This window comes from Physeter macrocephalus, chromosome 12 (assembly GCF_002837175.3).
Source record: "Physeter macrocephalus isolate SW-GA chromosome 12, ASM283717v5, whole genome shotgun sequence".
In the NCBI taxonomy this organism is placed as follows: domain Eukaryota; kingdom Metazoa; phylum Chordata; class Mammalia; order Artiodactyla; family Physeteridae; genus Physeter; species Physeter macrocephalus.
Window position 1 is genome coordinate 61,851,521 of NC_041225.1, and position 25,520 is coordinate 61,877,040.

The window sequence follows — 25,520 nt, forward strand, 5'->3', positions numbered from 1 at the left end:
GACCACTAACACAATCTGGAAAAATGAATGCTTTTTTATCATCTCCATTTTAAACTTGGGAAATGCAGGCCCAGAGGAGTAGAGTACCAACTCGAAAGGCACACCGTAGATTATTGGTAGAATAGGGACTAGAACTAGTTGAACATACTGACCACCAAGCACCATGCTACATTCTGGGGTTACAAGATAAATGAGATGTGCCTCTCTTCACCCAGCCTACACCTTATAGAGCACCACCTTGTTTGGGCTGAACAGGGCAAATCATGCAATCCAGTGCAATATCAAGTCCTCCTTGTGTCCCCAGGGGCTTAGCTACCAGGTCAACAGAGCTGCTTCATACTGTCGACTGCTCTGTTCCTGTATTCAAAGTGCCCAGGAAGAAGGCCTTTTCCCCCAAAGCATTTGTTTGACTATGTATGGTGATGGATGTTAACCAGACTCCTTGTGGTGATCATTTTGCAATATATACAAATATCAGATCATTATGTTGAATACCTGAGAATAATATAATGTCATATGCCAATTATACCTCAATTTTCAAAAAAAGCATTTGCTTGAAATTACATTGCATGCTTCAGAATAAAATTCTTCAGGTGCATATCACTCGTCACTGATCTACAAACTAGGAACTGGGAGGAGTGAACGGGAAGGTCAACTTAAAGTTACAACATTAAGATCCGTTGTCAGTTGAAGACCAGTAAGAGAGAAAAAGCATTTCAGAAACGAAATTATCAGGCAAACAGGAGTTGAGTTATACAACTTTTAAGGAACCCACTTATTAAAAATATCTACGTATACTGGTTGGAAGGCTGCATATTTCAAGAAAAATAAACCACCAGTCAGAACTGTCAATAAACAGTCCGATTTACCACTTTGTAAGGGACTGTTACTATTAAGGTGATCATATGATTTATTATCCAAAATGGATAATAAAACATGCATTTTGGAAATAAAAAGTGGCACTATTAAAAATTATTCCAGGACAATGAGCATTTACCAGGACTAACTGTCCCAGGCAAACAAGCAGGACTGGTCACCCTCCTTAGCAACCATCCACTCACTACACATGAAGAAAACCAGGCACTCATTCAGTCATGCAAATGACTCCACCAGGGAAATGACCCACAGCAGCCAGAATGGACAAGATACCTGTCCAGTGTGGTCTCTGTTTAAATAATTTTTACCCTGTATGGTCATGCTAATATTTACCATCTCCACTGAATAAAAACAGAGTTAAGAGGACTGGCTTCATCTACTTGTTTTTCTTGCCCCTTCACACCTGCTCTGTATTGAATCTTTAGGCGGGCCATTTCTATCCCCATCTGGAGTCTGATCTTAATGCTTAAGAAAGAATATGCCTTTCTGCGATAAGTCAAACAGAAAGTCATTCTTCAAATTAATAGAGGCTTCCCTTTTCCCCGAAGGCACAGTTAGTTGGCTTATATGAAGGTTGTATGAATATGTGCCACATCTTCTTTAATCAAGATTGACTCTTAGATCATTCACTGAATCAACATAGCAAAAACAAGATCACTAGCCACAAAATTTTATTGTAGGGATCAATACATATATCCTTCTGAGAAACAGTTCGAGCTATTCACTTGATGGTTATGAACACATCAGGATCTGTTTTATTGGGATATCTCTGGCTTGCCTGGCAAAGGAAAATCATGAGTCAAGTCCAAAAGGCCTGATTTTTTAAAAAAATCTATAAAAAGAGAGGATTAAGTACTGCCAGCCCTACTGTCAAGAAACATTGTACAATTTAAATCAAGAAGATAGTTCATACAAATCCAGCAAGGCATGTTGGCAAGTAGAAGTGAAACAATCTATTTTACAAAATGCAGAAGGAGTCAAAGATGAGATATAAAAAATAAAATTTTGGTCAGAAAATCATTACTACATAAAGCCAAATAAAGATGTCTATTAGTTGCTTTTTTTAAGGGGAAAAGAAATCAAACCGTTAGCTCTCTATTTATCCAGAAGGAATAATAAGGAAAGCGTTTGGAAAATACTTCTGATATTAAGTGAATTCTTTCTCATCTGCTATCTAGAGCTCCCAAACATCTGACTTATTCTTGCCAAACTGTAGAAATGAGGGAATAAAAATCAGTGTTTGGCCACCAGTGGCACACTCACAACACCCGAATGAGGTCCAGAGTAATCCGAGATCGGGGAATGTCAATGTTGAGTACTTGGACTTCCACTCTTTCTCCAGGGCCCAGCCCAAGACTCCTTCTCTTCTTCGTCTTAGAAAGTTTTGCTTCTGTTACATTTCGTATGGGAATCAGCCCTGATCTCCCCACTCCTATATCCACAAAAATTCCAAATAGGGTGGCATTCTCCACTTTGCCTGTAAGAACTGTCCCAACCTGCAGGTCTTCCAAACAGACTATACTTCTCTTGAAATCAGGTTTATCGAAATCTACAAGGAAAGGGGAAAAAAGACAGTTTGTGTAAATAATAAAGCACTGTTAGACACAACATAGCTTAGAGAGTAAGTATGGACTATGTATCGATTGTGTGCCCAGACCAGTATTAAGCATTGAGGGGGGACGTAAAAGGAGCTGAACACACAGGCCTGCCTTCAGAGAAAAGGCATCCTAGTTGGAGAAACAGCATGTGCCAAGCAGAAACAATTCAAGAAAATTTACTCAGACACTTCCTTCTCCTCAAATTCTATCTTGCTAGCATGTAAACATTAGCATTATACATAAGGACTAAATTTTAGATTAGAGAGTCTTATTTTCTTCTTTATGAGGAGGTGATGAGAAAGTATATTTGTTCAATGAATATGCAAGGCTAAGTCACAAACACTGAGAAAATAAGACCCTCGGAGATAGAAGATTGGGAGTTTTTCTCCCAGTACCTGAATTCTCAAACTGTTTAAAGGGGGTAGAACATACATAAATGTTTAGTCAAATGTGGATGAAATTTAAATGGTCTTCTCACTTCTCCCCATAAATTTTGAACTCAAGGATCAATTCCTATCCACTTTGACTATATTTATCCAATCAAAATTTATGTATTCTTGATTATCTATTGCTCAGAGACCCAGATCAGCTCCTCATCTCCTTTCTCCTCTTTCAATTCAATTCATACAACATTTATTAACCCCTATTATTGCCTCCTGGCCAGGCACTCTGCTGGGTGCTTGAGAGACAAAGATGAAGCATAGATCTCTGTTCTCAAGTTCCTTACAGCCCTCTTCCCTTGCTCGCTCCAGTACATTTCTCTGTTCATTAACACTACACACCCAAAGGTAGGCACAAAGCCTGCCAAGGAATCATTATGGCTTTAGTTAAAACAAAACAAAAACAACAACAAATGTTTTATGGTGGAGAAGGTTACAATTCACAATTTAAACGGGGCTTTTGGATTATCTGTGGATTCTATTTACCCATTTACCCATGCTCCTCTTGGCCCCCTTTCCTAGGATTACTGAATGTTGATTCTAATAACAAAGAACACATTCTATGCTCCAATCTCCTTTTACTGAGACCTCATTTTCCCCTCCGCCCATTCCATTTCCTTTTCCTCCACAGCTGTTGCCTTTATCCTGATTACTTGTTGAAGCTATCCTTTACATTTGTATTAACAACTGGTCACCTCTTGGTTCCCCTCCCCCAGCCCAACCACACTGAAATCAACCTTTTTTAAAAATTCACCTTTTGCCTTTAAAACAAAACAAAAACCCTCTTTAAACCTGAAATCTCATTTTCTTCATAAAAAAGCAATATGTTAACATTGGAATTGACTGTGTAGAATTCCACCTGATGCTGCAGCAGTGAATTCCAAAAACAAAAAAACCCACTGAATGCACCATTACACTGGGCAAGAACTGTGTCAAAGCAAAGTGAAACTAAGTTGTTGATCAGGGTCAGAGGTAGGATGGTCTCTGAGGCCCCATAGGCATTGTTTTCATGCTTAGAAACTTTAGTCCCCCTTCTTTCTTAGAGAGGTCCAGCTGCTACAGATTCCCGAAGGGTTCCTGATCAGCTGCTTAGTTTAATTTTGCATGGAAAATCAGAGTCAAGAACTACTTAACATGCTGCTGAAGACAGCCGGGGCCACTGAGAAATCAGAAATCCTCCATGTACCAGGCAAACTTTAACACTTTGATTGCCAAGGCTACATATTCAGTCCTCTGTCACCTGGATGCCTCTGATGAACTGCCTCTGATGAACCCAATTATGGAAACTAGCAACCAGAGTGTTAATAAAATAGAACTGATTATGTCACTGGGAAAACAGAAGACAGAATGAATATGAAAAAGAATGAGGCAAGAAAGGAAATAATTTTGAGAAAATGGAGAAAAGAAAAGAGATGTAGCGTAAATACTGTAATACAGAAACATCCAAAATACTATCTGCCTCTTCAAAAGTAAGACTGTCTGCCCTCCTTCCTGGGGATGTTTTTAGTATTAAAACGAAAGTTCTCAGACATCTAGGAAACTGTGACTTACTCTAGGGCAAAAGTTTGTTTCAAAGAGATTTATATGAAATTTCACTTGTCACAATGATAAACACTGCAGTAACTGGTAAGCTCAGTTGAGAGCCCAGGTGCATCTGTTTCTGCTCAAACAGGTAAGGACCAACTTAGCTGTTGGTTGTTTAACTGAACTATATAATTTGAATACTGATCTTTGCTCTGAGTCTACAATGTAACTGGGATGATGGAGCAATCAACACCAAGACCGAAAAATAAGATGGACAAGAAAAGCCAGTACAGAGCATATTTGCCAGCCCTCTAATGTAGTGGTTCTAGGCATAGCACCCTCAAATCCCACCGTGCTTGAAAACCACTGCTCACTTAGTATTTCTGCTAGATAACACCTAGGTGGAATCCACACATAAGAATACCTGCAAAGGGAGATGGATTTGTCTAGTGAAATAAGAGGCTTCTACTCCTGCATTTCTGGCATAGGTCTTACTGTATGTTTCATTTTATTTTTCTCCAACCTTAAAATTAATTTCAAACTTACACAACAGTTGAGGGAATGGTGCATTGAACTTGCTGGGTTAGCACAAATTCCCTTAAACCTTTTCAAAGAAACCACCTCAACACAGCCCAACCCAGAATGCAAAGAGCCCAGCCCTAACATGGTATCATAAAACTGGTGTGAGACAAGCACAGACTCATTTAAATCTAAGGGCTTCCTAGTCAAATTTCCTTGGGAAGTAGGTCATTTGATACCTTAATTCCTTCTCACCGGGTCATTGCTCTCAACAACTATGGCTGTTATACTTCCCTTACCATCTACCTGTGCTGAAAGCTGAGAGACTTTTAGTTAGAAGGAGAATCAACAGAGAGATAGTATCTTATTTGTTCAATGTGTTCATTGACATAGAATCCAGGAACTTGGAAGGCTGTAATTTAGGGAGAAGATTCACTTTAGTTTGTGAATCGAATGCTTTACCTTGGACTTCTAACTCTTATGAGGTGAAAAGAGTTTACAAAAGGATCATGAAGAATGAGTGCCTCCATGCACATGCCAGCACATGCATGATGCACTTAGTCTAGTGTGATGGGAAATAAGCCTGGGACAAGGGTTCTGGAGATCTGGCTTTTAGCTTCGGCTTTGGATACTAACTAGCTGCAATGACTTTGAAGGAAGGTCACTACGCTTTAGTTTTCTCATGGATAGAATGGGAGAATGGAGAATCCAATGGTTTAGGATTATTGTGAGCTACGCAAGTGAAAGGTGCTGTTATTCAAGTTCAATTGTTTACCCGTTCGAAAGTCAAAGCTCTCAGGCTGGCTGAGACCATCTATGATGACCTGTAAGGTGTGTACTGTTGTTTGCAATCTTTCTGCAGTTTTCTCTATTCCTTCTTTTTCAAGGAATGAATTTATTTTTTGTTGCATTTCAGGCTTGCCAATCTCACACAGTGTCCCTCCAACAAATGACAAAAACCTGCAGAGGAAAAAAAAAAAACCAACACTCATTAATAATATTACTTATTTTCCAATCCCCTTATACAGGTCACTCCTTATTCATCTCAGATCCATGTATCAATCAATCAATTGGTCTTTATTGAAAATCTACTATGTGTCCCATGCCATAATAGATGATGTGTCTTGGGGAAAAAAAGAGAGGGGATAACTTTAGGTTTTTGTGCTATTTTCCAATGAAGCACCTGCTCAGAATCAGCACCAGAAACGTCTTACAGTGCAATGTTCATTAGAGTTTAGTGTCATATATATTTTCTAAAAAAGGATACCTATATTTGCTTCATGTTTCCCAAAATTTCAGTTAGGAAAACCTATTTGAATTTAAATTATCTATTAGGCAAACAATAAACTGATGCTACCAAAATCCGGCAAAACATCCAACAAGCATTGCCAGCTTTTGACAAATAAATCACTCTACTCACATGCCAGATCATTGCTCTTTACTTCTGTGTACCCATGATGACAGTGTTACCTGTGCAAGCATACGCTCAACCTAATAATTCTCAAATTCCATCAACAGTCAAGCCTCACATGGACTAAATAATATCAAGTTCATTAAGCATTCAGAGTCAACAGAAAAAATATGAGGGGATTATCAAAAGGAAAAAGTAACTTTCTTCCAAAATGCAAGCATTGCAAGCAAGACCTCAATTGTATAATCTTAAGATGAATATTACTTTATATTCTTTACATATTATATAGCTGCAATATTTATAAAATAAAAACATTTGTCTTTCTCAATTTCCCTTTGCTATGTTTACCATTTCCCTTACTTGTACAGCTGCCTCTCAATTACTTAGCTTTGGAGTTCTGTAATAAGTTAATTAAGAAAAAAACAATTATAGGGTTAAGCTAAATTTCCCTTCAATCTCATCTGAATATTAGGCTGTAGCTTACTTTCTTGATATTCCTTGGCTGGGTATTTTTCTACATCAAGTTCCATTTCCTATGATTAATGGTTCTTAAAAAATGTCAACACAGGGCTTCCCTGGTGGCGCAGTGGTTGAGAATCCGCCTGCCGATGCAGGGGACACGGGTTCGTGCCCCGGTCCGGGAAGATCCCACATGCCGCGGAGCAGCTGGGCCCGTGAGCCATGGCCACTGAGCCTGTGCGTCCGGAGCCTGTGCTCTGCGATGGGAGAGGCCACAACAGTGAGAGGCCCGTGTACCACAAAAAAAAAAAAAAAAAATGTCAACACAGTAATCAGACAGATAGTGATACTAATGCCCTCAAATCCTTTCCTCTAATAATGTCTCTGGAATACAAACAGGGGAAAAGGAAAAGGAGGCTTGTCTATGATCAGAATTGGGAGGTACCCCATTTGTCAGGTTGCTGCATGATCACAAAAGGAATGCTTGTGATTTTCAGTCTTTTCTTACATTGTTGTGTTCAACTAGAAAAGGCCTCTTCAGTGATAATCTGGTAGTGATAATCTGTCATCTGGTGGAGAAAGCTCTCTCAACTCTCATTTAGCCAGGGGCATCTCTTTGGGTTCGAACAAAGAGGTTCCTCCTACCTTTCCAAAGCCGTATTTTTAGTCAGAAACAGATTCACCAAAATCCAACTTATTTTCTTGAATATATTTTGGTTAAGGGTTTAATGAAAGACCAAGGAGTTGTTGCTTGGGCTCCCTTTTTTTAAATGAGCTTCCATCCCAACTGATGGCCAGTGAGATACACACTTTATCTCTGTGTGTCCATGGCTTCCATGGCTTCCCTGGCCCACGGAGAGGCAGCGGTATCTGTTAGTGCTGATGGATAAGCAGTAGCCCATAAGGGCCCTAGTGACAGGGAACAGCTGCTAAAGCTCTGACTGATGGGGCAGATGACACATGACAACCTCTGCCCACAGCCAACTTCCTTGCACAACTTTCTAAATAAAACAGGCCCTGCTGAGCAGACTTCCCTGCTATTTACCCTCTTGGCTTGATTGGTCTGCAACTGGCTATTTAGCAGAACATCTTTCAAATCCCAAAGATTCTGGCTTACAATCAACTGATAAAATGCCAAAAAAGTATATTCATGAGTTGAAAATCTATAATAACCTTGAATAGCATTTTATAACTAATAAAAGTGACTAAAAGGCAGAAACTTCCCAAAGTAATGTACAAGTCTTGGTCTCAATAACAAAAACACTGGCTCAGGAGGTTACTTGGAGTCTTAAGGTTTTGCGTGTGTGTGTGTGTGTGTAACTAACTGCTACTAAAGTCACTTCCATATAAAGAATTCTGTTTATAGTGGTTACAGATGTACAAAGAATATTGGTTTGTTTAACCTGGGTGCATATTTCATATATCATTTTCATTCTCACACACACAAGCCTGAGGGCAATGGTAACTGAAATCAATAAAAAAGCACCAAATTGTGCTCCTAGCTAATGCTTCAGTATTGATCAACCCTATTTTTAAATGACTATGGAACAAAGTCAGATGCTTTTTTATTTTGAAAACGTTCTTAAAGTTACAACAGGGTTGCAGAAAAAGGAAAACAGGAAACAAAAGGGGAGAGGGACTATAAAATGAACTGGGAATAGCTTGAGTTTGACCTCTCCATTATTGGATTTCAAATATATTCAACTGTAAATGATAGGAAACAATGTTTTTCGCTCAGTAGCCACTCAATAAACCTGTGTTCTTTAAATAATGTAAGAATAATTTATTCTACATTATTCTGAATTTTTACTCTAGAATCGAGTGTGATAAGTAACGTCCAATACACAGTTTCATTTTAGAATTGAGTATAATAAGAAATACTCAATACAAAGTACTTTCTGGCTCAAAAGTACCATATAAAAACACACTGTACTCTATGTGAACGTAAGAATGTACATGAACGTGTTCTGAAAAATATGTTCTGAAAAAACAGTGCTTGATAGATGTTCTCATTTAATCCTGACAATAATCCTGAAAGGTAGGTATCACATCATACAGAAAGGGAAAATTGAGGTTTAGGGAGGTTAAATAACTTGACCAAGGCCACATAGCTCTTTTTACCAACTGGAGTTTCATGCTATACATATCAGTGTGTGTCTGTTTATAACCGCAGTTACATCAAAATTAAAGTGCTATATTTGGTTAAGATATAAAACAATACTTTGGGTAACATTTCACCAACACAATTTAATGGCAGATTAGTTTTAAACGTTAGACAGTTAACACTGATAAATCCCACAGAGAAATTATTATATATATGCGTTTAAGTAGACCATTCTCTCAAAAGTCCATGCGTTATTAAAATCATAGTCTCATTTTCTCCACTGTCTCTGAAAGGCTTTTTCAGTTTGCTAAGGACTGCTGTCTGACCTGCTGTTTTTATTTAATATGTAATTTCATCCATCTTACTTAAAGTAAGAAAGTAGCATAAATGCAACAAATAAGCACATCATGTTCTTTCAGCACACATCTGCACAAAGTTAAAATACAGACCTTGCAGCAGAAAGACTGCTTGTTTTTCAAACAGAATGCTATATAACCTAAAATTGCTGATATTTTTAACAGAAACTTGTTACAAATGCTAGTTTTCCCCCTCAAAAAATAAGAAAAGTCTTTGTAATATTTTTCCTGAAGAATAAGAAATTCTCAAGATTCATAAGACTTCAGATATAGCCATTCAGTTTTATGTAATCATTTCCAGCATGGAGAAAAAAATTTAGGAGCCCAGGACTCATTACACTAAAGCAACATGATACCCCACAGAGCACAGAAGAACCGTGGTGATGCAACTCCATCACTTTAAAAACAACTTAATATTAACATGTGCTTTGTGGGCTAAACACACCGGATTTAAGACTCTGCAAAGAACCATGTTGCAAGGGCAAAGTTGTCTACCCACATAGACAACTTCTAGTTGTCTATCCACTCAGGACACTTTTAAAAGAGACTTTTATACTTTATTTTTATCCATTAGTTTTTACTGTCTTAAAGTAATCACATCAATAACCAATAAATGCAAGAGCACAGTCATTTTAGAAAAAGTAGTTACAGATAAAGCAGGTCATTATTTGCAATACAGGCAGACATTCAATGATTTAAAAGAGAGCTTATCTTACACTCTAAGAGCTAACCTGGCCTTCTTAACTGTGATTATAGAGGAAGAGGTGGGACACAAAAGTTCGGCAATAATTTGTTATACCGAAAACCACAGATTCTATATATATTTAAAAATTTACTGCTTTTAATAATAAAGACTAAATATAAATTCCAACGTGCCAAAGAAGGGAAACCTGCTACCCCTTTACCCTATCTACCAGGAGCTGAAATTCACCCAGGTGAGCGTGTAGCAGCACACTCACTTTAGTTTCGCTTAAAGGAGTGTGGCTTTACCACATCTGCTGTTTCAGCAGTCAAATCAAAGGGGTGGCAGTGTGAACTGCACTTTAATCATCATCAAAGAATCTTTTCCAATTTCTAACCTCTTTGTTAAACCGAGAAACTGAACTGGGCCAGAATCCTTAAAAATCGTCGCTGGTGCAAAATCCACAAGTAATAGTAAATTCAAGTAGAGTGCATTTACAGAGAGGCCCACAGAACAAACAACCGACTGTGCTTAATTAGAAGCTAGTAGGTACCTAGTGAAGGTGATACTGAAATGGGCTTTTGCTAGCATATCCAGCCATGGAAAGTTATAGCAAGTAATTTTTCATAAGAACTTAACAGCTTTTGAAAACTTATATACTGCAGATAAACTTTAAAAAATGTAATCCTTTCAGAAAGGGTTAACAAGGTTGTTCTGAAAGCCCTTATAGACTTTGATCTGAAAGTATAGTTTTAAATGGTATGCAGCTATCTGGGTGGCAGGGGGGCACTTTCAATGTCATTGCTTGGAAACATTCGGAGTGTCTTTGGAGCACCTCCTGCATCTAAACACACTCTTGGATCTATGAGCAGCAGAAAAAAACAAGAAGAAACAAAAAGGAGAAGCTGCCATAGATTAAGGAATGCAGTTTGTCTTCCAAAAGACTTGGTTTATAAGCATCAGACTTTACCTGCTTCTAACTTTGAAGAACTTAGTAAATGTTTCCTCCTTTTTCAAGAGTCTGTTATATTGATACGTGCACAGAAACTGGATACTCGATGTACATTGCATTAATTGCATGTAGGAGAACAAACACATTCTTAGAAAGCTGTTTTATTTTATTTTGGCAATTTAGTACAGGGAATTGACTTTGTAAAAAAAAAAAAAAGCCAGTTAAAATGTGATATCCTCTAAAAGTGTGAGATTTAGGATGATCTTCTCTTTAGAAACAGTTGAAGAAGACATTGCTTATATAGTTACATCAAACAAAATATCTAAGATCAGTGAAATAATAACCAATGCCACAAAGAATAAGCAGCATCGATTTGTATGTAGCTTTTCCTATTTCAGAACCACTTACTAGGTGTGATATACTGTGTGACTATGACATAATTAAAGCTATAATTTAAAAAACCAAATGTGTGTGTGTGTGTGTGTATATATATATATATATATATATATACACACACACATCCAAATGAGTGTGAGTATATAAAAATGGGAAAGCATCATGTATTGAAATGTTGTGATTATTGCTCTAAAGATTTCTAAAATCTTATCTTAGAAATTGCCTTAGAAATAAATTTACAAGTGACAAAGGAAAATCAGTTTTATTACACTTGTTAAAACAATAATCTCCATTAAAAAAACACAGAAAACCCCCAAACAACCCAATTACTCAGTGTGATCATCCTCTTTCCATTGAGTCTGGGTTGTTTTAAACATGCTCATACTTATACACACAGACACACACAACACCCTCAAATGATAAAGATTTGCTAAAATCAAGGCTCTTCAAAGGAATGTGACAAAATGCTAAAGTGAATTAAAAATAATTTAGAAAAGTGTTCAGCTTTCTTCACTAAGTATTTATTTACTGTGGAAGAAGACTCTATGAAAGATGGTAACAGAGCTTTTGCCTTGAATGAACTTATTCTAATTTAAGTATTGACAGTATATTGGAATAATCTTCCACTTATATCTGCTCTTTTAGAGGCAGGATTTTATATGCAGACAAATAGATATTTTGAAAGTGCTTAATAAAGATTTAAAGTTCATTTAATTCGCTCAACAATTTATTGTGGATATAAATTTGCAGATAAGGAAATCTAAACTCAGATAGATTAACTGACCTGCCCAAAGTCACATAGCTGAGACCACAAGGTTGTAGCTAAGGTAAAAGTCATATATCACATCTTCATTAGCATTGCTTACCTCTTAACTCTGGCAGATTTTCAATGTAGACAGAAGATTTAGATCCCAGATAAAATCTGGCACTCAGGACCACTGCCTGGGAACAATTTATTATTATTTTTTAAACCAAATTCAAAAGGAAAAAGTTTGGCTCTTTTTGAGTTACCGAAAAAGAGTTATACAAAATTAAGTTAGTGGTTTCAAAGGCTGCAGACTCTCTACAGCTCAAAAACACTGTGTTCAGAATTCATGTAATTTAATTTACTGTCTGAAAAGCCATAACGTGGATTAGTGCCTGTGAATATTTGAAAGAGGAGGGCAAATAAAAAAGTAGTATTCAAAAACATACAGGCTAGTGATAGAGCTGAAATTAAACAGCTCTGGCACTACTAGGTGATAAAGCCCATGTACTGGAATAAAGAACTTTCTTCCTTGGGAAATAGCCTTTTTACTATGAATTCCATCCTGTCAAGGAATCCTCCTTTTAAGAAATTTGAAAATGCATTTACATAAATCTCCCCAGTTGTCCTCTGAATGGGCAGAGCCATTTTTATTCCATTTGAAGAGTGGGCAATTGAGGTCAAAGGGATTTGCTTATGGTCACACGGAGAGTCAGAAGACAGGCTAAGACTAAAATCCATAGCTGGAGTGGGGACAGGAAGGGGAGAAGGGAGATAATGGGAGACTAAATCAATATCCTACTGAGTTTCAGGCTCCAGACTGAGTGATCTAAACCTGAAGAAGAGAAGAGAAGGAGAAGGGCAAATACTTTGGAGATTGGAAGAGACTGAAGCAAGCACAACTTTATGGCTGGTCAGCAACTCCCTCTCACTTCTGCTCCACTGGGTACTACAAGGCTACTCCAGATACTCAGGTGAGAAACCAGTGTTTTCTTCAATTCCAGGACCCAGCGTTAACATTAATTAACAATGTTAAATTATATTATAATTTAATTATATCTGGCTCACATGGTAAAACATTTCTTTTCCTCAGAAACTCACAGCTGTAAATCAATCCCCCCCACCCCCACCTTTTCTTTTATGAGTCAGCTTGACAGCCCCTTCTCAATCACGACAAAAATAATAGCAAGGACTATAGCAATAACAACAGTTTACTCTCTCCCAGGTGCTAAGAATTCTATGTATATTAATTCATGCAATCCCATGAGATAGGTACTATTATTATCCTCATTTAACAGATAAGGAAATGAGGTACAGGGAGGCTGAATAACTTTCCCAGATCAAATAGGCATGATCTGAACCCTCAGCAGTCTGGCACTGTACTGCCTCCACAGTGAGCTGTGGGAAGTTAGGTACCATCTCAGATTCTTAAACCTCCTATTTACCTCTACTAGCCTTGCCCCAAACTTCACGCAGCATGTGTTAGAACAGTGTGTAAGACATCAGATACGACAATCAGTTCCTAAGTATCCCACATCCTGGTCATCTGATTCTCAAGTGGGTAGAATCTCTTTCATCATTTTTTTCTTTTGTGAAAGCACTTTCAAAAATATGATGAAACTTCCTGGGAATTATAGTAAGCTGTTTGGGTTTTTAACTATAGTATTAACAAGAAAAAAAAACACCAAAAATCACTTTTAGTAATCTGTCCTTTTATCATCTTTAGGTTTGGTCTCTCTTTTATGATGCTATGTCTCTTCATGAAAAGGCAATCTAATATTGTCTAATCATAGTTCCATAGAAGAAGTCAATGTGCAGTAACTAACTATACACATCCTAAGACATCACTTATCAAAAGCCAGAAAAGATTCTGCCTTAATTTTCATGTCTGAATGCTGCCAACTCTTGTGAGGCAAGTCCAGAAAAATTTAAGATCTTTCAAATTTGGAAATAACTTTTTAGGTCTGTTTATCAAATCTTCATTTATTTTACAGCATTTGTAGCTGGGTTTCTTTTCAGGAAAGTTTCCCACAGAGAAACATGTTTTTATCATTGTAGAAGTTAGTTGGCACGTGAATGCAGAATAAAGCTGTAGTGAATTTTAGATGTGGGAGGTGTGCTAGACATACTCATTAGACTGACTTACCCCTCAGAAAAATTACAAATCACCACAAGTCACGGGCCTTCTGAGTTGCTCACAGTCAAAACTATGAATACCAATGCTCTACTGCTGCCATTTATTTATTTTTTTAAACAAAAACAACCTCAACTCCCTGTTTACAGCTGCTTATTAGCTAGAAGGCTTCTCTTCTTGCTGGGCAGAAAGCTAAAGTTGGGAAGAATGTGATAAAACCTCTGAAAGCAATGCTAAAAAAAAAAGAGTTCAGAGGTGCTCAATCCTTGAACAGGAATGGGAAAGAAACAGAGATTGAGATCTGCTCAGTCATTAAAAGCCTTCAGTATGGGCCACCAGTCACTGTCTGGTTTGACTTATGTTAGCTCCATGGCAGAGAGCAAGGCAGGACCTCCTAAGGGACTCTCCACCCCCTTGGCCCCCAACTGCTTTTAGCCCAGAAGCACCAGTTGGGATCCATGTATTCATTTATCTAAACACAGAATCCTTGTTGGGTTAATTCTACTTTTGTGGGTTTTCTCCCCCTCAGCTTCATTGAGATATAATTGACACATAACATTGTATAAGTTTAAGGTATACAACCTGTTGATCTGATACACTTAACAACTGCAAAATGATTACCACCACAGCATTAGCTTAACACCCCCATCGGGTCACCTAATTACCATTTCTTTTTTGGGGGGTGAAACATTTAAGATCTACTCTCTTAGCAACTTTCAAGTATATAATAGAATATTAACTATAATCACCATGCTGTACATTAGATCTCTAGAACTTATCCATCTTATAATTGGAAGTTTGTACTGTTTGAGCAACTTCTGGTCTTAAAAACCAGACACAAGTTTTTTCCGTAAATTAAGAATAAACAGTGCTTGGCTTTTGTACAGAAGAGCTCCTGTCCCCAAGAAAATATTTCGTGAGGTTATATGATTACTCCTGTTCCAGACCTGAATTTTCAGTTAATGGTTATTTACTCTCTGAAAACATACTTTTCCACATTGATCTAAGGGTCAGAAATAGGTATATCCTCAGTAATAAAGGAAATATCACATTACTATTAGAATAGTGCAGATACTGATATAAATCATCCCTTGAAATACAACTTACCTAGTCCATCATTTTGGTGCTGCATGTCATATTCCTGTTACACGGGCTGTTAACCACTTCTAGAAACTAACCTTTAAAAAATTTTCCCTGACAGCCAAAATAGAAATAACAATTAAATACTAGCTAAAGCTTTATCAAAATGAGTGCCAAGTAACAATCTTAACATTAAATTTCCTGGCATTTCTCAAGTTAAATCAAGAACATAACAACTTTCAAGCTTAACTGTCTGGAGCGAATCAAATTCTTAATGCAGCAGATTCTTTGGGAGAGTGCCAGGTCTCACTGTGACATGTACCAATCAGCATAATCTGCAGCACAAAGCACTACCTCCTGGTACCTCGTTCAAGCAAAAGGGGAAATCGGACACTTGCCTTTGGCTCTCTTGATCTACCAGAATGGCAGGACAAAACCAGAGGAGGCGTGGGGGGCAGCAACCCCCGCACAGGCTGCTGGCGATTTCACTCAGGGCCCTGCAGAGCCAGCCCGATGAAATCACTCACACATGGAGACACTGTGGCAATTTCTGGAGGATGGCAGAAAACGGGAAATAATCCTCTGTCATGGTCTGTCTCTGTTTTCTAGTCTGTAAAATCTAGGAAAGCCCAGGCTCTGGACACGATACTCTGTGGAGGCTTGGGATTTAACTTGGGGAGGTCCTAAAATCCCTTCAATCCACAAAAGATTCTCAAAGAAGCATTTACTCAATACAATGGCAGAAAGGATGATCGAGAGGTTCTATCAACAGTTTTGCTTACACAACTGCATTGACCTCAGCCAGTTTAGACTACAGAAAAAAAAAATTTTAATTGGAATAAAGCTAGACACTTCATTTTGCTTTATTAAAGTGGTCAATTCCTGGGCTTCCCTGGTGGCGCAGTGGTTAAGAATCCACCTGCCAACGCAGGGGACACGGGTCCGGAAAGATCCCACATGCCGCAGAGCAACAAAGCCCGTGTGCCACAACTACTGAGTCTGGGCTCTAGAGCCCACGAGCCACAACTAATGAGACTGCGTGCCACAATTACTGAAGCCTGTGCACCTAGAGCCCATGCTCCACAACAAGAAAAGCCACCGCAATGAGAAGCCCGTGCACCGCAACGAAGAGTAGCCCCACTCGCCACAACTAGAGAAAGCCCACACGCGGCAACAAAGACCCGACCCAGCCAAAAATAAATAAAATTTTAAAAATAAATAAATTTATAATAAATAAAAATAAAATTGTCAATCGCTAAGTAGATCTGTTTCCTCAGTCTTCTCCTATGTAGTCATCTTTCATTCTTTATTTCTATCATTTATTCTTTCATTAAACAACTAATGCCATATCAGTCTGTGTCCTAAAGCCATGAGACTAGAAGACACCATTGGGGAGTGGTGATCAAAGTTTAGTTCTTTAACTTCTCTCTTCCCCCATTCCCCTCCTTTACAACGAGTTTCCACTTCATCCTCCAGTGTCTCTGGCATTCACATAATTTTTGTCATTCATATCCACAATTACTGTCTTTCATACCCTTCATTCAATCTGTCAGCAAATCATATTGACTCTTCTTTAAAAATATACCTAGAATCTGATAACTTCTTACCAACTCTTTTATCATTTTAGTCTCAGTCATCAACATCTTTCACCTGGATTATTGCACTTGGTCTAACTTGTCTCCCTGTTTCTACCACTACTCCTTATAGTCCCCCTAATACAGCAAACAACGGGATCCTTTTAACATGTAAGTCAGAGCATGTCACTCTTCAGCATAAAACCTTGCTGTGGCTCCTGATTCTGGCTCAGAATTAAGGCCAAGTCCCTATAATAGCCTCCCAATGCCCTTTTCACCTGATCTCCTATTTTTCTCTCCCTTGCTCACTCTGCATTAGCCTCACTGGCTTCCTTGCTATTCCCTGATCATGCCAGGCCTGCTCCCACATTAGGGCCTTTACACTGTCTGGTCCCTCTTCCTGGAACACTCTTCCCCCAGATATCTGCACAGCTAACTGCTTTACTTCCATCAAGACTTTGCTCAAATGTCACCTTGTCAATTAGGTCTACCCTGACCACCCTACTTAAGTTTGCAAGCCCTTATCCATAACCCTGGTAATCCTGATCCCCATTACTCTGCTCTCTTTTTCCCACTGATCTTATCACCTTTATCAACTATACAATCTATTTATTATGCTGGTTGTATACTATCTGTCTCGTTGAGAGCCGGGATCTTTGGATGTATTCCAAGATTGCAGAACAGTACCTGGAATACAGCAGGTACTCACTCAGAAGGTATATGTTTAATGAATGAATGAACAATCTGTTAACTCCAGCCTTGATTAATGGAAAGACAGTGCCATTAACTATTCATCATGGGATAAGAGAGGAAGACCAAGCCTTTTTGTTTGTCTGTCTTGTTTTTATATGTGGGCGGTGAGGAGGATTAATGGGAGGAAAAGAGGGAGTTATAAAGGGAGGGAGAAAGGAGGATACAAGTTTTAGTTTTAGATATATTGAGTTGGAGTTGCTAAGATATTCATGAGAAAATCTCTCACAGGTAAATGGAAAAAGAGAGCTGGAGCTTAGGAGAAAGGCCTGGACTAGAGATACTGAAATGTAGGATTGGAATTAGCAGTGGAGGGGTGAGAGATAAAGATAGTCATGTGACTGGATGCAGTCATTCAGGGGAAAATATAAAATAAAAGAAGAAGGTGACTAAGGTAAAAACTTGAAGAATATCTACATTTAGAGGGCCAGAGAAAGAAGTCAGAGAAGACAGAATGTGAAAACAGTCATGGAAGAAGATCAGTAAGTTGATGGTGTCAAATGTTGCAGAATGGGTAAGTGGTTTAAGGACAGAAAGAGGCCACTGATTTTGGCAATCAGGAGGTCATTAGTTGAGAGAGTAATTCCAGAAGAGTGGTAAGGATAGAAGCCAATCTATAAAGGCTGGGAGAAAGCAAACAGTAAAAATTAGAGGCAGATAATTCTGAGAAGTCTGGCAATGAGAAAAAGGAGCACTGAGAGAGAAGTTCTAGGAGGAAGTAAGATAAAAAGTGGTTGCTGCTTTTAGCTTTTAGGAAGTGAAGAATGGGAGACCAGAGCAACAATGTGTCTGTGGGGCAAAACAAAAGGGATAAATTATGGAGACACTAAAGATACAAGAGACAGTCATAACATTTTACAAAGTTAAAAGACCTTATTCACTTGGCTGTCACTCTAACACTACCCCACCCCAACTTTTAGAGGTGAGGCAACTACAACTCAGAGAGACCAAGAGAATGCCAAGGTCAAGTGTCCTTAGCGACAACCAGTGAGAAGTGAGAATGGGAAGAGAAGCAGAAGCAAGTGATGGAAGGGTAGCTTGGGGAAGTGTGGGAAAGAATGAGTAAAGATATGGAGACAATTATAAGGAAGGTAGCTCTCAATTTTTTCAGTGAAGTAGAATGTAAAGAAATCAGCTAAATGTGAGAAGATCCTGAAACAAGTAAGAGACTGAGAACAGAAAGGGTTCAAAGGACTACTGAAATAAAAAGTACCTGTAGCAATAGTAGGTTTCTTAATCCCATGTTCCCCTTATATCTTCTATAATATGGAGCTTCTTACTGTTTTTAAATTGACATTTACTAAAGACCTCAAATTACCCCTTACTCTTTCTCTCTTTCTTAAAAACACCTTCTGGCAGAGGTGAGTACAATTCTAGGATGAGTGTGCTACTCCTGTTCTTCACCCTCCTTGTCTTTTAAAATGAGAAGATACCAAATGTGGTCACTATCAACCTGCTTATTTTGAAATGTACATGTCTCATTCTAAAAAGCATAATGAAAGGAATTCTTTTCAGTGCAATACTCAGGAAACATCATACCTGCAGCAGAATAGCATAAAATTCTACATACTCTATGTGAAGAATCCATTTCTTACAGATCCCTTAATAAAATAAATAGGCAAAGTTTCCTTTATTGGAGGAGGTAATGTTTTCTCCAGAAGAAAGAGAGAGTCTAATTTCAGCCATGTGATGATAAACAGTCAAAGCTAGCATATTACAGATATTCTGGGGTTTCTTTTCCTTTAGAAGCACACAAAACACAAGCCTTGTTACATTTCTGTGCTGAACACAGACTGTCTTTAAGGGTATGTGCCCTTAAATCTGAAAGACCATTATTATTACATTTAAATCTGGCTCCAAACCAGCTTTTTAATTGTGAGCTCAGGCTTTGGAGTGTCATAGATCTGGTTCAAATCTTGGTTCCACCAGCTGACTTATCTTAGGCAATCTACTTCACCCGTCCGAGACTTTGTATACCTAAAGAAGTGGGAATATTAATAGTACTAACCTCATTAAGATTGCTGTGGGGTTTAAACAAAATGATGCTACTAAAGTGCCTGGTAATGAGGAAATACTCAATGAATGTTTGTTTTTATTGGACTATTAACTATTAACTAATCCTCAAATCCTTTAAACATCTTTCTTCCTCCTTCTACTGGCTGAAAGACCTAGCCCAAATGTCACCTCCTGCAAGAAACCTTATAAGAAACTCCTATCTGGAAATGAGATCTTTCTCCTGTGAACAACTTTGTACTTTGCAAAGGACCCTTAGTAATTATTGACCCCTACTATGGTTATTTGTGAATAAGTTTCATCCTCCCTATTTTGGTAGGCTCCTTAGGACCATAAATCACCTCTATTCATTTTTATATTCTTCAGGCCCCACCACAGTGCTTTGTACATTTGAAGTGATGAATGAAATCATCAGTAATAAAATTCACAGAGTAAAAAATGAAACCATAAAGAACATGAAAAAAATATGGGGAACACTGAATTGATCTTAGAAATCAGGTATCTTAAGAGAAGATCAATTTGCATAAAAGCAAGAAAAAGAATAGTAGGTTTACTTCATAAAAATTAAACATTCATATTTCAAAAACATAATAGCATTATAAGCAGATATAAAATTAAATAAACTAGAAAAAAATTCAGCCCATACAACACTTTAATATTTAATAGAGAATCCCTACATGTAAATAAAACTTTTAAGTAATATAAATAATAAAAGTAGTCAAAAAAAAGTAGACTTTTTAAAAACCACTAAATGACTAACTTAGGTTACAAAATACCATGATCTCAGTTTTCTAAAATATGAATGTGAGAGAGAATATCATAAATACAAAAGTAAAAAGACTTAATGGCTTCACATTTTGTTGTATTTCTGGGAGTGACATCATGGTAGGGTAGCATTAAAGCTATTTATGTTCCTACTGCTTTTCTAATATAACTAAAAATGAAATTTACTGCAATGGAACTTACTTTTACAGAACTGAAGTCAAACCAGTGATGACCTAATCACATCCATAGTGGGCTTCTTTTCCCCGGGGAGACACTTTTTTAACACTATATGAAAGCTTGAACTACCTATATGTTGCGTGATGTCTCTACTAAGCATACCTGAAAGCCAGAAAAGACTATGGCAGTTCCAAAGTGGATAACGGGGACGGTTAAGCAAAATTAGATAAATTACCAGTTTGTCTCCAGATTTTAAAGGTCAGGAGTTGAACTTCATGTAGAGAAACTTCCCAGGAAAAGTCCTCAAGTACCCTGCTTCTGAGAGACAAGCCTACTCCCAAAGGAAGCATAGCGAAGGGTGAAGTCACTGGTCGGGCTTTTATGCTCCACATGCAGCAACTAGCCCATGTGAAAACTGGTAGAGAAGTTTCTCCTGTCTGACAGGAGAAACTCAAGATTTCTCAGGCTTGAACACTGCTGGTGGCATTGCAAATCAGTATGTTACTTGGCAATGTATATTAAGAGCCACATAAACTTTCAAACCCTTTGGCAGAGTAATTCCACTTCTAGGAATCCATCATAAGGAACCCCTACTAGTACTACTATTACTAAACTACAGTTCAATCACTTGATGGAATATTATTTAGCCTTTTAAAAAGGGATATGCAGAAACAAAAAATTTGTGCTTATATTAGAAAGCAAATAGAAAAACTTATAAACCACATTAGAACTACATCATAGAAACAAACAAAAATTTAAAAAAGACACTGGCTTTGCACAGAGCAAAATGCTAATTTAGTGCCCATGGAGATGTCAACTGTTGCAAGAAGTCTATAAATCCACGTGTACATATGCTTCTTCTCAAACAACAAACACTAAAAATACAATTACTATAATATGAGACCACAATTTTATTTAATGTTAAAAAAATGAGAACCATGTGCTAGGATTAAGAATGGGACAAGGATGCCCATTCTCACCACTCTTATTCAACACAGTACTGAAAGTCCTGGCCATTGTAACAGGCAAGAAAAAGAAATAAAAAGCATGAAGATTAAAAACGAAGTAGTAAAGCTTTCATCTACTTGCTGATAACGTAATTGTTTATATAGGGAAATTTAAAGAATCTACAAACACATACTAAGAACTAGTAAGTGAATTTAGCAAGGCCACAGGATACAAGGTCACTATAAAGAAATCAACTGTGTTTTTACATATTAGCAGCAAACAATTAGCAACAAGTTAAAAAAATTCCATTTACAATAGTGCTGAAAAGAATAAAATACATTTAATAAAACATATGCAAGACCTCTACACTAGAAACTAAAAAACATTGCTGAGAGAAATGACAAAAGATCTAAATAAACGGAAAGAAAATAAGTTCATGATGAAAAGACTCAATAAATATTATGAAAACATCAACTGTTCCTAAATTCACCTATAGACTCAATGTAATCCCAATCATAATCCCACCAGGTTTTGGTTTTTTTTAATGTAAATTGACAAGTTCATTCTAAAATTTATAGGAAAATCAAATCATCTAGACTCTTCAGAGCAACATTAAAAAAACAAAGTTGGAGGACTGACGCTACCTGACTTAGAAACTTAGCATAAAACTACAGTAATAAAGATACTGTGGTACTGACAAACAGATCAGTGAAACAGAATAGAGAGCCAGAAATAGACCCACACTTACACAGTCATCTGACTTTCAACAAAGGTACAAAACAATGGGTAAAGGAAAGTTGTGTTGTTGGTATTGTTTTTCAAACTGGTGCTGGAATAACTAAATGTTCATAATGAAGAAAGAAAATGAACCTTGACCCCCTACTTCAAATCATACACAAAATGTAACTTCAGATATATCATTGACCTAAATGTGAAAGTTAAAACCATCAAGCCTGGGCTTCCCTGGTGGCACAGTAGTTAGGAATCCACCTGCCAGTGCAGAGGACACGGGTTCGAGCCCTGCTCCAGGAAGATCCCACATGCCATGGAGCAGCTGGGCCTGGGTGCCACAACTACTGAGCCTGTGCTCTAGAACCCTCGAGCCACAACTACTGAAGACCGCATGCCTGGAGCCCGAGCTCTGCAGCAGGAGAAGCCACCGCAATGAGAAGCCTGTGCGCCACAACTGGAGAAGGCCCGCACGTAGCAACGAAGACCCAATGCAGCCAAAAATAAATAAATAAATAAATAAATAAAATAAATTTATATTAAAAAAACCCAAAATTAAAACCATCAAGCTTTAAGAAGAAAACACTGAGGAAAGATTCATGACTTGAGGTAGGCAAAAGTCTCTTAGGACAAAGAAAGCAGTAACTTCATATAAAAGAAAAAAATGGATAAATTAGACATCATCAAAATTAAAAACTTCTGCACATCAAAAGACGTTAATAAGAAAATAAGATGTAAGCCACAAACTGGGACAAAATATTTGTGGAACATATATTTGACAAAGGACTAATATGCAGAATATGTTTTTAGGGGGCAGAGTCAAGATGGCGGTATGAGAAGATGCCGAGTTAGCGTCTTCTCCCCACTAGGGCACCTGCCAGCCACTGGTGAGGGACCCTGACACCTAAGGAGATGGGAAGAACCCGCAAGTGAACTGGTAGGATGTGGAGGACAGAGCGAGGAGGAGAAGTGGAGGCCAGACAGGATCAGCACCCCTGAGGCCAGGGAGATCAGGAGTGGTAAGCAAGAGGGACCCTCTGGAGGAGCAGGAGAGGAGCTGAGGGTGACTGCCCAGCCCACTCGGGCCCGGGGAGCCTGCTGAGCTCCCAGGCTGGTCCCCTGTCCTCCAAGGCACCCCCACCTCCCCGGCTGCATTGGTCTTGGGGGCATACGAAGGAGGCCAAGGGGAGTTCAGGAGAGGCAGGCAGAAGGGTCCCGCCAGGAGGAGTGGGAGAGGAGCAGAGGGTGTTTGCCCCGCCCACTAGCGCCCTGGTAGCCTGCTGAGATCCCAGGACGGTCCCCTGCCCTTCAAGGCCCCCCCAACCCCTGGTCACATTGGTCCTGGGGGCATAGGAAGGACACCAAGGGGAAAACAGGAGAGGCAGGTCGGAGGGGCCCTCTGGGACTGGAGGAGTGGGAGAGGAGGAGCAGGAATGCCCTGCCCACTCGAGACCAGGAAGCCTGCTGGGCTCCCAGGTGAGGTCCCCCACCCTCTGAGACCAGGGGTGGGGGGACATGCCTGGGCCCCTTCTGTTCCTTGAGCCTAAGCCCCAGCCCACACAGCCCCCAGTGCCTTTTCCAGCCCTGTGGGTCCTAAGCATAGGCCCCACCCACCGCCCAAAACTTGCCCTTGCTTAGGCCCTGCCCTCCACAACCAAGGCCTTTCCCCTTGCCCTTTTTTTTTTTCTCTTTTCCCTCCTTCTCTTTTTTACTATTGTGGTACTGTTGTACCTTCTGGTTGTTGATTCACCTATATTTTTATTTTTATATTCTTTCTAACATATCTGTTAGTTTCCTAGTCTAATTTTATTTTTTACTTTGTTATTGTTCTCTCTCTCTCTCTCTCTCTCTCTCTCTCTCTCTCTTTTGCCACTGCATGCTGCTTGCAGGATCTTGCTTCACAAGCCGGGGGTCGGGTCAAAGCTCTTGTGGTGGGAGGTCCATGTTGGAACCACTGGACTAACAGAGAACCTCAGATCCCAGGGAACATTCACTGGAGTGAGGTCTCACAGAGGTCCTCATCTCAGCACCAAGACCCAGCTCTACCCAACAGCCACCAAATTCCAGTGTTGGAAGCCTCAGGCCAAATAACCACTAAGACAGGAACACAATCCCACTAATTAAAAAAAAAAAAAAAAAAAGAGACAGCAAAAAAAATATGCCACAGATGAAGGAGCAAGGTAAAAACCTACAAGAGCAAATAAATGAAGAGGAAATAGGCAATCTACCTAAAAAAGAATTCAGAGAAATGAGAGTAAAGATGATCCAGAATCTTGGAAACAGCATGGAAGCATGGGTTGAGAAAATACAAAAAAATGTTTAACAAAGATCTAAAGAACTAACGAACAAACCAACAGAGATGAACAACACAATAACTGAAATGAAAAATACACTAGAAGGAATCAATAACAGAATAACTGAGGCAGAAGAATGAATAAGTGAGCTGGAAGACAAAATGGTGGCAATAACTGCCAAGGAGCAGAATAAAGAAAAAAGATAAAAAGAATTGAAGACAATCTCAGAGACCTCTGGGACAACGCTAAACGCACCACATTTGAATTACGGGGGTCCCAGAAGAAGAAGAGAAAAAGAAAGGGTCTGAGAAAATATTTGAAGAGATTACAGTCGAAAACTTCCCTAACATGGGAAAGAAAATAGTCACTCAAGTCCAGGAAGCAGAGTCCCATACAGGATAAACTCTAGGAAAAACAAACCAAGACACATATTAATCAAACTAACAAAAATTAAATTCAAGGGAAAAACAAAAAATAACATACAAAGGAGTCCCCATAAGGTTATCAGCTGAATTTTCAGCAGAAACTCTGCAGGCCAGAAGAGAGTTGCAGGATATACTTAAAGTGATGAAAGAGAAAAACCTACAACCAAGATTACTCTATCCAGCAAGGATCTCATTCAGATGCAAGGGAGAAATCAAATGCTTTTCAAACAAGGAAAAGCTAAGAGAATTCAGCACCACCAAACCAGCCTTACAACAAATGCTAAAGAAACGTCTCTAGGCGGGAAATGCAAGAGAAGAAAAAGACCCACAAAAACAAACCCGAAACAATTAAGAAAATGGTAATAGGAACATACATATCAATAATAACCTTGAATGTAAACGGATTAAATGCCCCAACCAAAAGACACAGACTGGCTGAAAAGATACAAAAACAAGACAAATATATATGCTGTCTACAAAAGACCCACTTTAGAGCTAGGGACACATACAGACTGAAAGTGAAGGGATGGAAAATGATATTCCATGCAAATGGAAATCAAAAGAAAGCT

General features: G+C 38.6%; 1 protein-coding gene across 1 annotated transcript in view; it reads right to left on the reverse strand.

Annotated features, from left to right (window-relative positions):
* Positions 1 to 1,530: 1,530 nt before the first annotated feature.
* SRBD1 (S1 RNA binding domain 1) overlaps positions 1,531 to 25,520 on the reverse strand; it is a 234,013-nt gene continuing 210,023 nt past the window's right edge. The window contains exons 20-21 of the mRNA XM_024118922.3: positions 5,733 to 5,917; positions 1,531 to 2,425 (exon numbers count right to left, since the gene is read on the reverse strand). Coding sequence (XP_023974690.1) covers positions 2,136 to 2,425; positions 5,733 to 5,917 — 475 coding nt within the window. The 3' untranslated portion in view covers positions 1,531 to 2,135. The remainder of the gene's footprint in view (positions 2,426 to 5,732; positions 5,918 to 25,520) is intronic.